This window comes from Lycium barbarum, chromosome 10 (genome assembly GCF_019175385.1).
Source record: "Lycium barbarum isolate Lr01 chromosome 10, ASM1917538v2, whole genome shotgun sequence".
Lineage (NCBI taxonomy): Eukaryota > Viridiplantae > Streptophyta > Magnoliopsida > Solanales > Solanaceae > Lycium > Lycium barbarum.
This window is the reverse complement of record NC_083346.1, coordinates 23,522,090-23,539,503: the sequence shown is the minus strand read 5'-3', so window position 1 is coordinate 23,539,503 and position 17,414 is coordinate 23,522,090. Positions and strand designations below refer to the sequence as shown.

The window sequence follows — 17,414 nt, the reverse complement described above, 5'->3', positions numbered from 1 at the left end:
GAAATAGAACTATTTGGAAAAGGTAACTTGCTTTGCTTTGCTAATGGACAAATAGGTCAAGGAACAAGAAACTTAGAACAAATAGTAAAAGGAATTTCGTTAATATTCTTCATATTAGACAAAGGCATATGACCCAATCTATTGTGCCACAATTTGCTCTTAGAATCAGAAACAGAAATACAATTGAAACTGGATGATACATCCTTTAGGGAATTTAAGATATAACTTGAAAATTTAAACTAGGCTTGAAAGGTAAATAAGAAGCTTGAGTCCTATTGTTCAGCATATAGAGTCCTTGTTTTGCTTCACCAAGTAGCATTGGGCTCTTCATTTGAAGGCCCTGCATAAAGCAATGAAAAGAAGAAAAAATTATGAAGTTGGCAAGCTGCTGACAAGGCATATGAACAAATAAGAGATTGAAGTGAAAATTTGGAATAAAAAGAACATTGTGAATGATAAGATTAGTATATAACTTGACAGAACCAAAATAAGAAACTGAGGCTCTTTGTGAATTTGGTAACTTGATAGACACAGTATGAGGTAGAGGCCTAATATTGATAAAGAATTCTTTGATGTAACTCATGTGCTCAGTTGCACCTGAGTCAATGATCCAAGTCTTGTTAGCGAATTCGGAAACATCAATTTTAGAGTTTAAAGAGAAAGGGCTTAAGCTTATACCAACATAGTTTGCATTATCTATGACATCAGAATTGTTATTTTGATCATTTGGCTTGACCTGCTATAGCATCTGCATAATCTGAGTCAATTGTTCAGGATTAAGTAACTTTCCCTGCTCATCAGATTGAGCAACAAGGACAAAAGGATCTGCACAACCATCATTATTAGTCACTGCATTACTTTGAATAGGATTTTGAAAACTCCTCAATTTGGTAAACTTAAAATTAGGAGGAAAACCATGCAGTTTATAACATTTGTCAATAGTACGACCAGGTTTCTTGTAGTATTTACAAAGTAGATTAGATTTGTTGTTGTCATAGGACCCCTTTGTAGTCCTGAAATCAGTTAAGAAGGACCTTTGTCCTGTTGTACCCTGTTGTGCAGCAATAAAAGAAGAGGATTCACCAGGAAACTTGGGTGTGTTTTGCATTTCCCTTTGTTTCTCTTCTTGTACCAAAAGAGCATAAGTATTAGCAATAGAGGGAAGGGGGGAAATCATCAGTATATTTCCCCTAGCACCACAGAAAGAATCATTAAGCCCCATTAAAAACTTAACCAACCTTTCATCTTGTTTGAACTTAACATTTTTCACTTTTGCTCCACAAGAACAAGCACAAAAACATGGAATAAACGAGTCCAAAGTGTCCAGTTCATCCCAGAGTTTTTTAATTTTGGTAAAATAAGCTGCAATATCAGAAACACCTTGTACAAGGTCACTCAATTCTTTTTGAAGTTGGTATAACCTAGCCCCTGAACTCTGACCAAACCTATCCTCTAATTCAGTCCATATATCCTTAGCAGTAGTATAGTACAAGACACTTTCAGAAATATCCCTAGAAAGAGAGTTTAATAACCAAGAGATTACCATATTGTTGGATCTAGACCAAGCAACATGTAACTCAGATCCAGATTAAGGTTCAACAATTGATCCATCAATAATGCCTGATTTGTTTTTGGTAGTCAAAGCAATCCACATAGCCCTTTTCCATCCACCAAAACTTTTCCCATCAAATATCGTGTTAACCAAAAGAGCACCAGGTGAATCAGAAGGTGCAATGAAGAATGGATGGGCTGAATTGATGAGTTCATTGTTAGAGTTATTCCCAGAAATACCAGAAGAATTTCCAAGAGTATATAGCAAGAATGAAAGAATCTAATCCTAACAAACCTGTAACTTGTCCAATCTTTATTGGTACCTTATGTAACTAACTATTCTGAATAAAAAGAAAAATACAAAAATGTAAATACATGGAAACTTCTAGATTATGTACAGGTGTAATCCTAACAGCTGTATACGTATGTGTATATTCCTTTGTGGTCTCCAGCTGAGTATTGAGTAGATGGGACTTGGATTGCATTGTTGGGCCAAAGATTTGTTTTTGAATCGGCCAAATTCTTGAAAGTTGGCTGGCCCAAAAGTCCCTTTTATTTTTCAGTCACCGACAACTTAACATTGAAACCATCGAACTCTTTTCTTTATCTGAAACTTTCTCCATTGTTTCTTCAACTTGTTCATCAATAATCACTGGAGAAGAAGAATTGTATACTCCAATACCTATCATCACCTAAGATTGCGTGCAAAGTGGTTGTAATATCATCTGTAACAACTCAACCCACTAAAAATATTGTCCGCTTTAAATATAGGCATACATGAATTTTAAAAACGAGTAACTAGAGTCGTAGACTAGTTTTCATATATAGATACCACATCTGATATGAGATTTGTCTATAATGTCACGTATTTATATGTTTGGTTGAAGATTGAATTATGCGTTTAGTCATTTCTGTTTGTCATAAAGTGAAAAAGTTAGTGAAAATCCAAATCTACAAATATATATTGGGTTCAAGTGATCTAAATTCATCCAAAAAATAACTTGCACAAAGTTTAAAACATCAATTGGGGCGCAAATATTCAAAATGAGGGGTTGAATTGTGACACATGCTTCCGTTTTATCCCAGATACAAGTTTATATTACCATGTTTGATACTACCAGCTAGATCCTACTTCCAGCTTCAGTTTTCCTCGTTCTTGTTATTCAATAAGAGTTCTATCTTATATAATTATATTACACTTCAATTACTTTCAGTATTCCATGGTATGCCCGATCGAGGTCTATATAGAACTATCTGCTTAGTCTAGTGTCCCATCATAATTATAATTGTAGTTGAAATTTATTAGATATTCGTGTTATCCGTATTGTGGGATGTTCTCAGATATTTCAGTTTATGATGCGAATTGATTAAGTTATCAGCTTTTTAAGTATTAATCAATAACTAACAAATTAAGTAGTTCACTCCACGGACTTATTAATCGGGTGCCATCACGTGCCCCTAATTACGGATCGTGACATTTTCATCTCTTCCAGAGAAATGATTGTAGTTCTATTCAAACATTTATCAATACAATGATTTTAAAATATATATTTTTATCTGTGAGAAGAAGCATGAATTCTATTCTCTTTTTTAATAACTTACTTATTGAGCTAGGATTCCTCTTGGCTGATAGAAAGGTACTAAGTAATATTTTAATGCCTAATTGGCCACATGTTTAGCTATTTACTCAAATCTAAAAGGAGGGCCAAATCATCTGTCTTACATTAGTATTCCTTTTGTGATCATGAAAAGTTATGTATAGCTATCAAATAGTTTGAGTAGATTTTTAATATTTTGAGCAAAGAATCTAAGCATTGAAGGGTATCTTTTTGTGTCGTGATATTCCATTTGAACGATATGGAAGAGTAGTCCAGAGTTTGTATGAATTAATGGAGTTGGTTCATTCCACTAGCACAGCTAAAGTCCAGCCCTCCATTTGCTATCAGCACTACGGGTACTTAACCCCATCACTTTGACACTTCTGCAAATACTGGGATCAGGTTATTGATTCGTGTAAATACTTTTGTTACATAATACGATAGGGAAAAATATAATAATGGAAAAAAAAAACATAATACAATATGATTCTTAAACCGTTAATTAAGGGAAAATAATGCAGGTGTTCATGCGGCAAAATCACCCGAAAACACCTAGTTAAATATATTACATTCTATATTTGAAAAAAATATCGATAAAATACTCAATTAATATGTACATTATATGCCTTCGAGTTATACAAATCACATGCTATATACTTTAATAGTATACGCAATATAATTCAATTATCTTGCTATTGTATACCTTCCGCCTTCCGGATATATAATTATGTGAAAAGTTTATCCAAAGATATAAAACTTCCAAAATTGTGGCATGTAATTTTCCAAGGGGCAGATTTTAAAAATGGTTCATGCGGATATATTTATTTCTCACTAATCATGTAAAAATCCCGTATTAAAAAAGAAAAAAAGAAAAGAAATAAGTGCTCAACGTTCACCATCTAATTCTTCTTACACAGCCAAAAGTGAGGAAAAAAAAAAAACTGAAATTATAGTTAGCAATTCGCTATTACGAAAATGACATATCACTATATGCTTTTAGAACATTTTATAATTGTTGGTGGACCAAGCTAGTTATTGAGTGGATAGTCATCAATGAGGACTCATATCACGCCATTGACAAAGATCGAACATCATAGAGCTTTAGGGCTATCTGGGCCATGCCAACAACAATTACACTGAATGGTCTGCTTCTTGGGCCATTAAAACAAAAGTTTCTATTTTTATAGGCATATATGAATATGGCAAGAAAAAATTGTACTAAGTGATAATGTCATACACAGAATTACCTAAGTTCATAATGCCAGTTATTCAAGAGTAACTCTATTTTATTTTTTTGGGTCCAAGAGTAACTCGATTGAATGTTCAATATAGTCCTGTCACTAAAACTGATTCGAGACCACCCCTATAAGTTGCCACAAAAATATTACTTTTCTTGGGAACTTTTTGTAGCCAAAAATAAAGAATAGTCACAAAAAATACTCAAGGAATTGTTCAAAATTAAAGTTGCAATTAAATATACATGTTATTAAATATTCAACCAGAACTTTTCATTTCTGGGTATGAAATTTATTTTTATTTTCCACTTTTTTGGGTAATTTTTCCGTTATACCTTATGGTTTGTTAGTTACTAGCATGTCAAGAAAACTTTTTTTTTTTCCACATAATTAAATAGTTCTGATGTTCTAATATATAACCAGAATCCAGTACATTTGTTTAAGAATATGAGCAAACAAACTCACTGGGACTATGCATACTAAGTAATAAAACTAATAGTATCTTTTAGTCACAGTCACATACAAACTAGTAAAAATTACAAGCTATACATAGGTGTTGAGCATCTTTTGTCAAATGCTACTGAATATTACAAAATGGTAAAGTTAGTATTATTGTTTTCTACAGTAAAACGGTGGGACTTAATAATTAGTTTTTGCATATATGCTAATCAAGAAAATAGCTAATTACAATTAATAATGTCTAGATATACAAACTTCAACATATACTTAGTCATTTCCTTAATTTCATTTTATTGATAATGAAGAATAAAGAGGGAACTCTTAATTATACTTACACGTTCTATGTGAAGTTTTCTCGAAGGATTCAAGTTAAGAAGTTAATTATAACCAGAGTGTAAAAATTAAAACTCTTACGCCATCAATTTAATTTAACTGGCAATAGTAGGTCATGACTATTTAAAATTCAAGCTTATAAGTATCAGGAATTACCTGTTGTTACAGGTCAACTTAATCTGATATTGTGAAAACACCAATGCACAGTCAATACTTAAACACTTTTTCAAAATAGAAGTTAGCATTAATTGATGCTTAATTACATCCAACAACTATTTGACTAGATATTATAAATAATATGGAATTGATGAATCAGCTCATTCATTACATCCGAAAGATACATTATCAGCAAACCTATTAATTAAACTATAGTAATACTTAACACGTACTACAAAAGTAATAGAATGTGCTAACTTAACAAAATAAGAAAAAGGAAGATAACATAAAAAAAAGGGCGTATGCAATATGTTAAGAATCAAGAACACAATCTTTTAATAATAATTTCTCAAAAACCAAAAGCCTACCATTTAACCCCATGAAGATTAGCTGCAGATGTCAAATTTTCACCATAATTGTCTCCATAACTCTGTGAAAAGTTCCCACTATTGAAGCTCTGAATAAATTCAGGCCTTGCTAGTGAGAAATTTGTAAAATGATGATGATCACCAATATTATTATAACTAGTAGTAATATTAGTACTAGTTGGTTCATGATGAGAAGATTCTTCATTTCTAGCCATGATATTTTTTTCCCCTTCAGTTTCTCTATACTTATTGAGATAACCCTTTAAGGGTCCAACATAATTCTCAAACCCTAATGTTGTCATAGCCCACAAAAGGTCATCTCCATTGATGGTCTTCCTCTTTTCTCTTTGGCATTTATCCGATGCTTCGCCCGTGATGAAGCTGATGAACTCAGAGACACATTCTTGGACAGTTTCTTTGGCTTCTTTGGAGATTTTCGCATTGGCTGGAAGTGATCTTTTCATTATTCTACTAACATTAGCTATGGGGAGGAACCTGTCTAGTTCTTTAGAGGAGTTATCGGACACGTTACCTGATAACGGGCTTCCCACAGGGCTATTTTGGGTTCTTTTTCCGGTCATGATAATAATAATGGTGATGATGAAGAAGAGAAGAAAGAAAGTTGGAGATGTTTGGATTTTTTTTCTTTTTAGGATGAAGTTTATGTTGCTTTGGAATATTGGGAGAGAGGGGGCTTTTTAAGCTAACATTAGAAGGAAAAAGAAACAATAGAAAAAGAGTGGACAGACGGTTTGATGGGGACAGAAAAAGGATATATATAAATTATGAGTTGATCTTCAAAGGGATGGATCGAGTAAGAAGTTGTGGAATTTACCTTCACTAGGTCTACTCAACACGAATTAGATTTAGTAGAGAGTGAATTTTTAAATATGATATATAAATATTTATCAGGCTTTCATTATCGGACACGTTTGGTTCAACTTTTGAAAAAAAAAATCGCGCGTTTTCAACTGCGCGTTACATAAATAAGTTAACTTAAAATATGTCACTTTCTTTAATTATACGCATTAGCCTCAGTAAGCTGAGGCTTGTTCCAATTAAGAGTGATGCGCCTAGTTAAAGGAGATGACATATTTATTTGTGGTTAACTTAACTACCTAACGGAGACTTGAAATTACGCGCAAAAGATTTTTCAAAATCTGAATCAAAAGTGTCTAATAGAATCAATTTACCTTGTGTTCAGGTGCTCAACTGAAACAAGTCGTAGTTCGAGTGTTTAAATGAAATGTACTGACAAGCTTAAGGAGTTGTGTATATATTAAGCCAATATATAATTATTTGTACTTGATATTTTACGGTAAGTAAATAATTTAATCTTAACACTTAAAAAATGAATTTAAAATATATTAATTAATAATTGTGCATATGAAAGACATATATCTTGGGTTCACTGATGGATTTTTTTTTTTCAACTCACTGATGGATATATATAATACTGGTTGTAAATAGAACATTTTGACTCTTCCTGTACGTAAAGGAGAAATGAAATAAGTTTTGTGCAATAATATAATGAAATAAGTTTTGTGCAATAATATAATGAAATAAGTTCTGTGCAATACTTTATCTCTATATGTTAATGAAGAAGAGATAATGGACAAAAAGATAATAGAGAGAATCTCCATTAATAATTTATACAAAAATCTTGTTTTATTAACTGTGTTATGAGCTCGTTCTTCTTGTTCTGTTCATTAAAACCTTTTTCCACAAACTCCACTATTAGGTGAGTGTGAGGGGCGGCTTGGTGGAGATTAATGATATGTATTAATTAATATAATAACGTAATCACTATGTGACTTTTTGTTTGAGTTGACAAAATTTTCTAAAATTTAGCTCCTTCTGTTTAACCAAATTTACTTTTTCTTTGAAGGGACTTTAATATGACAAAACGCACACAACAAAATTGCTAGACAATTGAGGAATGACATTACTATAGTGCTAAACTTTTTGTAATTGACTTTTGGCTTAAACATACACTGATCGATGTGTAAACAAACTTTTTTATAAAGGCGAATAACCTATAGAGACGAATTTATTTTTCTATTGAAAATGCTTTCGAATTCGTAGGTAATAGACGCACACCAATGGGACATAGTTAACTTTTAACTCCATCTTATTAGTCATCAAGTACCATTAGCTTTTAATTTGCTTCAGTGTGTAGATCTGAATTTTGTTTGTTTGTTTTTTCTTTTAGTGAATTGCTAAAGGTACACTGATTAAATAAATAGCTTTTCTCGAACAAGTTGCTGTACTAAAGAAAAAAGCTTTAACAATAATTCACAAATAACGGAAGAAATAGCTAATATGAAACTTAAAAAAATGTGTTTTCTTCGTCAAGGACCTTATAGGCTTATTATTAACCATTTGAATTAACCTTAGCTGTGCATTTTGCTTTAAATAATTTAATGGAGATTGTTAGGATTAATTATATTTTGAACCCTCCGATCCCGGGAATCTTCACATGTAATATGTTGCCTGAAGTAAAAGCTATTCAAAATTATTGTTGGATATATTTGGTGATTTTAAGCGAGCTTTTGGTATATTTTTTAGCTTTTCAAAGAGGGTAGGACCATGATTGTTCTTGGAATAATATCGTTCTAGGAAATTCTTGAATATAGAATAGAGTTTATTTTCTCGTTTGCCCTTTTTAATTGTTAAAATTGACGTATTTCGATATCCATTTCACGAATAAATTAATTTCTATATATACGGAACAACATAAGCTTATTTTATTATATCAAGGCACACAAAGAATAATTATAAGCAGTGTTTTAAAAGGCGGGGGCGTAAGGCGGGGCGTTTTACATACGCCTCGACGAGGCGTATGCCTCGAGGCACGGGGCGTAAGCCCCATGGGTATTTAATTTTTAGTATTTCTTAAAATAATATAATTACAATAAATATTTTTAAATAGATAAAATTACATAAAAAAATAAAAGAAAACTGTAAATAAATGATATATATATATATATATATATATGTATGTATGTATGTATGTATGTGTGTGTGAGCGCGCGCGCGCTTGATCTTCACAAAAAGATGATCAAAGCAATCCATTATACACCGCTTATAACTTGTAATTATATATAACATAATTTTACAAGTATAAACAATACAATGAAATAAAAGCTATTATGAAATGCAAATCAATTCTAAAATTTTAACTTTCAAACACGGAAAAAAACACAGTTTCTTAAAACACTATTACTGTCATGGTTTTTAACATACCCTTGAACAAAAAGCCAATCCTTACCAAAGGAGGAAATAGAATAGAAGAATTTACCTTCTTTTTTCCTTCCCGTTGATTCCCCTTCTATACTATCTCATATCTCACCTCAGCGCTAATAGAAGCTTCAAGCCCGAGTTATAGGAGCAACCATCGGAAGAAGGAAAAGTCATACTATTCATTTTATCTCCCTATAAGCAAATAATTAATAAAATTTATCAATATTACAATTAAAACATAACTTCTTCATGAACAAAAATAAAATTATATGATAATTCTGATACATAGAACTTATGACCAATGACAAGTGAAAATGTACAATTCCGCTATGTGTTTTTTTTTTAAATTAAGTGATATTCACCCTCACGACGTTCTCAAATAGGAAATATCCAATACTACGACTTGTTATATGAGTTACACCCAATCTTCTATTTTTATAGATGAAAAACTATTAAGTATCATTATTTTGTTAAACAATTATGAGGGTGAATGATTTTAATTAAGGAATTTAAAATATAATTTGTGTAAGAACTGTTAGGCGAGCCCTGGGCGTTGGGCGTTAGGCGTGTTTAGGGCGTACGGTTGGGCGCTTAGGACGTAAGCCTCATAGGAACTAAGCCCCGCACGTTAGCCCCAGAGCGTTTTGCCACTGCCCTGCCCCGAGGCGAGCCCCGGGGCGAGTCCTGACACTGCCTTTTAAAACAATGATTATAAGTAGCCTGAAAATAAGGCACATAATTACTTGTTACAACATGTTAAAATATATTTTTAATGTACGGAAATTTTTACGTGTTAGTGTGCGTAAGTCAAATCAAAATAAACTTCATAATGCTTAAAAATTGCACGAGAATTAAGTGGTAAATATTCCTCAAAATGGTAAAATCATATGCCAAAGAATTCATAGATTGGCCTTCTTTGCTACGTATTACTCTTACAACGTGATCCGAATAAAGATATTTGATATATAAAAATATATGCATCTCCATTTGTAGCTCAACAAGTTCCCAAACAAAAGGTATCCAATTAAAAGTTTCCCATTCCTATTATGGTAAAGCTTTTTATCTTGGCCATATATGGCTATTCGTGGGTGCTAGAAGAAAATTTGAATGAATTCTTGCTTATTTGACATTGGAGGAGACATTATGTTCGATAAAAGATTTCATACAATCCTTCACTTCACATGTAAATTAATATCTTTTGAAGATTTGTGAAGTTCAAATTCTTGGATGGTGTCTGCACTAAAATGCACAATAAGATAACAAAGGTATCTTTTTATATTTTTTTTTGATTTTTTTTTTTACCGTAGTGTCTTGACCAAGTTTCCCTCGCACACCTCAATTATTTCACCGGATACTTATTACCTTATCAACATAATTATTGAGATACAGTCAAACCTCTCTATAATTGTCATTCCTTATAACAACATTTCACTATAACGACCTGATTTTTTCCGGAACCGATCTTTCATGTTATATTTTACTTCTCTATAACAACATTCTACCTGTAACAACAATGACATTCATTATAGCGGTACACTCTTTGTAAAATTACTTCTCTATAACAGCTATACTCAAATATTGCATGATAACATTGTATACGGTAAAAACCGGATGCGAGGCAAACCGGTGGAGCGAGGGGACCGACTGATCTGCCTTTTTCGTCATTGGAACGACCAAGCCCGGTGACCCGAGCATTCGTGACCGTTGGTCCGAATTGATCGTGGACGTTGGTCCGTTTGATCATAGCCGTTGGTCCGAATTGATCGTGGCCGCTGGTCCGTTTGATCATAGCCGTTGGTCCGAATTGATCGTGGCCGCTGGTCCGTTTGATCATAGCCGTTGGTCTGGGAAATCGTGACCGTTAGTCCGGGAAATCGTGGCCGTTAGTCTGGGAGATCCTGGCCGTTAGTCCGTTTTGGTCATGGCCGTTGATCCGGGAGATCCGTTACGCGGTTGCCACGCGTCGATAGCGTCCTGCCATGGTCAACCACCAACCATGCGTGCGTCAGATCGTACGGCCAACCTAATCCCACCAAATCTGCTCAGAGCTGTCCTTTTTATTATTATTCTAATCATTTGTATGGGAAGAGGCCCATAGAGGCACCACTATAAATAAAGCACATCCCCCTCCTTTGTAAGGGTTGGCTCCTTTACTTTCCAAGAACATTTATAATAAAAGAGCTCATATACACAATCTCTCTCCCTCAATATCTGATCCGGCCAAGGCCATTTGTTTCCATTTATATTGTGCTTCTTCCATTAAGTATCGAACATAACTTCTAAATGTTCATGTCCATAGCAAATCGAGCAAATTATCGTTATTAGCCGTTTTATTACTAAATACTCACACGCTTATCTTCCACTATCAAACATATATCAAGATCCAAGCACATATTTTATACCCGCATACAAATTCAATTGATTTCCCAAATTCGGGGTAAACAGTTTGGCGCCCACCGTGGGGCTAGGATAATAGTGGTTTTTGATCTTGATCTCTATTTTACCCATCAAAATCAGAAACATCTGCTGTCCGTCTCTGAAAAAACGGACCAAATGGCTAACAGTGGGCAATCTGGTCACGTCAACAACAACGAGATCGTGGCCGAAAATGAAGGCAGCGGGCCACGAGGATTGCCAAACCCCACTGACCCTTTAAATACTAACAATTCAATTACTTTGTCCGGGACACAAGTCCGGAAAGAACCGGATACCCCGAATGATAATATTGACTTGCGTTTAATTTTTGAAATGTTGCAGGAACAGAGAGCGGCGATTGCCGAACAGGGAATCGCAATAGCCCAGCTGCAGAACGGAGGAGATAAAACGACCCCGGAAAAGGCGAAGAGTGTTGCTGAACCCAGAAGAGATGAGGCACGGATGGTTGAAAGCAATGGCTCCGGATCTGGTCCATCCACCGAGGTTCTGAGAATGCTCGAAACGTTGGCGAAGCAGGTGGACTCGACCGAAAAAATGGTGGAGACATACAACTCTCGGGTGGATCAAATCCCGGGGGCTCCGCCTATCTTGAAAGGGCCGGATTCAAAAAGGTACATCCAAAGGCCTTTTCCTCCGAGTGCAGCTCCGAAATTGATCCCGAAGAGGTTCAAAATGCCGGATATCCAAAAATATGACGGCACAACGGACCCTCACGAACACGTGACTTCATACGTCTATGCTATAAAAGGCAATGATATGGAAGATGATGAAATCGAATCCGTGTTGCTGAAAAAGTTCGGGGAAACTCTGTCAAAAGGAGCATTGACTTGGTACGATCATCTGCCCGAGCATTCAATCACTTCTTTCGAAATGCTCGCCGATGCCTTCATAAAAGCACATGTCAGAGCCAAAAAGGTGCAGGCTCGAAAGACGGATATTTTCCGAGTAGCCCAAAGAGACGAGGAGCTATTGTGTGAATTTGTCAACCGGTTCCAAAGGGAACGAATGGAGCTCCCCTCGGTTCCAGAGGAATGGGCCGCACAAGCTTTCACAAAGGGGCTCAATGTTCAGAGCTCGACGGCTTCGTTCAAATTAAAGGAAAGCTTGCTGGAATACGAGGCTGTGACCTGGGCGGATGTCCATAACCGATACGAGTCAAAAATTCGGATAGAGGATGACCAACTCGAGCTTCCCCCGGGGCCCGTAAAAATGAACAAAAGCTCGGAGAGATCACGAAAGAGTTACGAACCGAAGGCCGGACCATCGAGGGAAAGGTATCGGCCATACTCTCAAAAACCAAGCTTTAGGTCGGAAAAATCAAGGGATGGCCCGAGTCATTTCTCCGGGTGGGAGTGATAAACGGGCCGAGTCCTCGGTTTAGGTATACCACCGAGGAGTCAAACGAGGAGGCCACGACTGTGAAACTCGATCTCACGGATGAACTTCGTGAAACCGCGTCGGTCCGTATTGCAACCCAGAAGCAGATAATGGAAAGGTACTACAATCGGAGAGCCAATTTTTGACATTTCTAAGTTGGGGACTTGGTGCTTCGGAAAGATACCTTGAGCACCAAGAATTCCAACGGAGGAAAACTGGGTCCGAACTGGGAAAGACCGTACAAGATAACCGAGGTAACGGGCAAAGGATCGTATCAGCTAGAATCTGTGGACGGGCAGCGATTGTGTAACAACCGGAACGTGGCTCATTTGAAGGGATATTACTGCTAAGGTATGGACACCTCATGTTTAACCTTTTTCTTTTTGCAGGAAGTCAAGTACCGGATAAAGTTAGGATCTAGGTCTGAAAACGCGTGTTGCACTCTTTTCCTTAGTACGGTTTTGTCCCAAAATGGTTTTTTCGACAAGGTTTTTAATGAGGCAACAAGTACAACGTGTTACATAACAAAAATAAGGACAAACGGCCGGGAACTCGGGGTCACGGCCTACGAGTGGGGACTTGATAGCGCTCGCCTGATCTTGCAGCTCAGATAAACACTAGGGGACTTATACCCACATCGAGGTTTACCCCGGTTAGTGGAAAACGGAGGAGCTCAACAAATCAAGACCGGAACTTCTGCATTAGGTTTCGGTGTAAGGACCAAACGATCAAAATGAATCGTGTCCCCCCAATATTTGCTACGGCAAAATCAAGACCGGACCTTCTGCATTAGGTTTCGGTGTAAGGACCAAACGATCATAATGAATCGTGTCCCGTTTAGCATTTGCTACGGCAAAACTAAGGCCCGGTCACCGGCCATAGCCTTCGATGTAAGGACCAAACGATCATAATGAATCGTGTCCCATTTAGCATTTGCTGCGGCAAAACTAAGGCCCGGTCACCAGCCATAGCCTTCGATGTAAGGACCAAACGATCGTAATGAATCGTGTCCCGTTGTATATTTGCTACAGCAGAGGCAGAAGGAATTAAAATTCTCATATGTACAAACATTTTGCAAACGCAAAGTTATCAAAAGCTGGTATAACAAAATCTTGGGTGTCTTTCTATTAAAAGGACTTCGCCCCGATGGTAACCGCTGTATTCCGGTACTGCCCCACTCACATACTCTATATCGAGGATTGTGCCCGAAATTCGACAAAGGCGACAAGGTCACAATGACCCAAGCCAAAGCTCGGCAAATTCCCCCAAAACGGGGACTGCTACATCAAAAACTTTGCCAAGGTTGAAAAAATACCGACCCTAAAGAAAATGCTTATCGTAATTCGGAGACATCTGAACTTATGAAGCATCGGATAAGTCCCACGGGCACGGTGAATTAACGACTATGAGTCGACCTGTCCTAAAACGGACCAACGATCATGACAAAAATAATGGCAAACATTCAAAACGAAGAAATAAGAAGGTAACGACGAGCTGACAGGGCCACCGGTTTCGGAAGTTATCCACTCCCCGTTACTCCGATAGATCGGAGATCCGGGAAGTGTGGGGCTATCTGTATACGGTAAAACCGGATGCGAGGCAAACCGGTGGAGCGAGGGGACCGACTGATCTGCCTTCTTCGTCATTGGAACGACCAAGCCCGGTGACCCGAGCATTCGTGACCGTTGGTCCGAATTGATCGTGGCCGCTGGTCCGTTTGATCATAGCCGTTGGTCCGAGAAATCGTGGCCGTTAGTCCGGGAAATCGTGGCCGTTAGTCTGGGAGATCCTGGCCGTTAGTCCGTTTTGGTCATGGCCGTTGATCCGGGAGATCCGTTACGCGGTTGCCACGCGTCGATAGCGTCCTGCCATGGTCAACCACCAACCATGCGTGCGTCAGATCGTACGGCCAACCTAATCCCACCAAATCTGCTCAGAGCTGTCCTTTTTATTATTATTCTAATCATTTGTATGGGAAGAGGCCCATAGAGGCACCACTATAAATAGAGCACATCCCCCTCCTTTGTAAGAGTTGGCTCCTTTACTTTCCAAGAACATTTATAATAAAAGAGCTCATATACACAATCTCTCTCCCTCAATATCTGATCCGGCCAAGGCCATTTGTTTCCATTTATATTGTGCTTCTTCCATTAAGTATTGAACATAGCTTCTAAATGTTTATGTCCATAGCAAATCGAGCAAATTATCGTTATTAGCCGTTTTATTACTAAATACTCACACGCTTATCTTCCACTATCAAACATATATCAAGATCCAAGCACATATCCTATACCCGCATACAAATTCAATTGATTTCCCAAATTCGGGGTAAACAAACATTTTGTAAAAAATATATTATGTATAAGAATAAAATATTAAAATATTTATGGTAATCACCATTAATATAATGTCATGCACATAGAAATTTCAAGAGACATCGGATGCAGTAGGTGATAACGAAAGTGTTGATGAAGAGCCTCAACCTACTGCTACTTGGGGTGAGATAGAACAATCAACTGTTGAGCTCTTTTTTCCTGAAAGTTTGGACAAAATTCTTTGTCAATTGAAGCGTTATATTATTAATAAGAGAATGGAATTTACGAAACAACCTAGCTACGATATTTAAATTCTCAATTAATTTTAAATGCATATGTTCCTTAGATTTTATTTCTTTATCAGTATGGTACAACTAGATATGGATTTATTTAATAATTTATTAGTCTTTTTAATTTTTAATTAATGAGGTATAAAAATCAATTGAGATTTTAAAATTAACAAGTATATTGTTTTCGTTTATAACCTAAAAAGTATAAAAAAAAAATAGTTGTTTGCGTACTTTTGCTTATAACAGCTAAATGAGATCTAAACATCAAATGACAGTATACATATATAGCAACACCTCACTATAACAACCATGGAATTCCCGGAAAAACGCTGCCATTATAGAGAGGTTTGACTGTATATACTGTTAATCATGTGTTTGGATGAAACAATAATTTATTCAATATTTAATAAAGAGTTAAATAGATCATGTACTAGTATGTGTATCCTTTAATTGCATATAGTAGATGATTTAGTGATTATAGAGAGGTTTGACTGTATATACTGTATTTAGTATGAAACAATAATTTATTCAATTTTTAATAAAGAGTTAAATAGATCATGTACTAGTATGTGTGTCCTTTACTTGCATATAGTAGATGATTTAGTGTATAGTTTAGTTTATACACGGAAGATTAGATTATCGGTTCTTATAAGTATAAAATTTATGTTCACAATCTAAGATAGAAATTGGACAAAGCTATCGGTATGATTGTACCACAAGATTGAATATAATTATATTCATTATGGGAACGGTATAGTTCAAACTTCTTGTGCTAGTACATTTTGTATGTATTGAACGGACCAAGTAGAGATAAATGTATTTGTACAGAATATATAAAACAACTTCTCTAGTTCATTAAATGTACTTATACTCTTAATCTTGATATAATTATTACTATCATTGTAATTTGTTCATTATCTTGACTTTGAGATTGATGATACTCCTTTATGGATGCTTATAAGTTTTCATGTGAAAACCCTGCAGGTGAATTTTGTATTCGTCACATGAAATATAAAGGATTTAAGTAATCAATAAATTAAATTGTCAGTAATTTAATTTAATTGATTGGCATCTGTAATCTTAACATGAGGAGTTAAATAAGTTTTAATGAAGGATTTCGAAATTAAACTGAAGAGTACAATTACAATTTTTTAGTGGAATAAATTGTAATTTATTGTGGTATGATTAATTCATTTATATTTCGAATTAATACCACAATTTGAAGCCTTGTTATTAAATCTGTGGTCCCTGCTATGCTTAATTATTCTAGAACTTGGAAAATAAGATTGTTTGGGGAAAAAGAAAGTCCACACGTTATGCTAGTGTTTTACACCCTAAAACGTGGCTATATATACAAGGCTTTTCAGCCCTAAGAGGAACATTTTTCCTAGCTATAATACTTTCCACTCGAGTATTCTTGTTCATAGAATACTTAGGTTAATAGCAGAAGTCTGCAGACCGTGGAACTGAAGGAAGATCGCATGGATGCTTGAAGGTTCGATTTGCGGTCGCCGTCATGCTTCAAAAGATAAGTATTGATTTTATGTTTGATTAAAATCTTGATTATGTGTTGTTTATATTAAATGTAAGTTCGATCTTGGCTATTTGCTTCAGCTGTTTATGTCAGTATTCCATCAATAATAACAAGATAACTCTTTCCACGCACCATGATTTAAATTAGGTTTAAATGGGAAAAAAATCACCTAGTATTTTTTTAATCTTTGTTGAAAATTTTAATTCTAAGCTATAAGGTTGTATTTAATTTATTGATCACTAGACTACACCTTTGTATGGGTGACAAAGTATATTTGCAACGCTAAGGAAAGAAAAGTAGGGGGAAAAAAGTGCATAAATTCTTCTCCTTTGTATTTGTTGGTGTCCCCCTGGATTCCATGTATTAAATCAATCACTTAAGGCTATGATTTGACATTATGATCGTCATATCAAGTTATTTGAAGAAGTTAAAAAGTAGAGAAACAAAAAGATGCTAATCTTTACTTTATTTCATCTGAGATCAGGTTCAATTTTTGAAATCTGTTGAATGACAAGGATT

At 35.6% G+C, this 17,414-nt stretch overlaps 1 protein-coding gene across 1 annotated transcript; it reads right to left on the bottom strand.

Annotated features, from left to right (window-relative positions):
- Positions 1 to 5,440: 5,440 nt before the first annotated feature.
- On the bottom strand, positions 5,441 to 6,389 carry LOC132614068 (nuclear transcription factor Y subunit B-3-like). The gene has a single exon (XM_060328428.1). The coding sequence runs from the start codon at positions 6,279 to 6,281 to the stop codon at positions 5,697 to 5,699; it is 585 nt and encodes a 194-aa protein (XP_060184411.1). The 5' UTR covers positions 6,282 to 6,389; the 3' UTR covers positions 5,441 to 5,696.
- Positions 6,390 to 17,414: the final 11,025 nt, after the last annotated feature.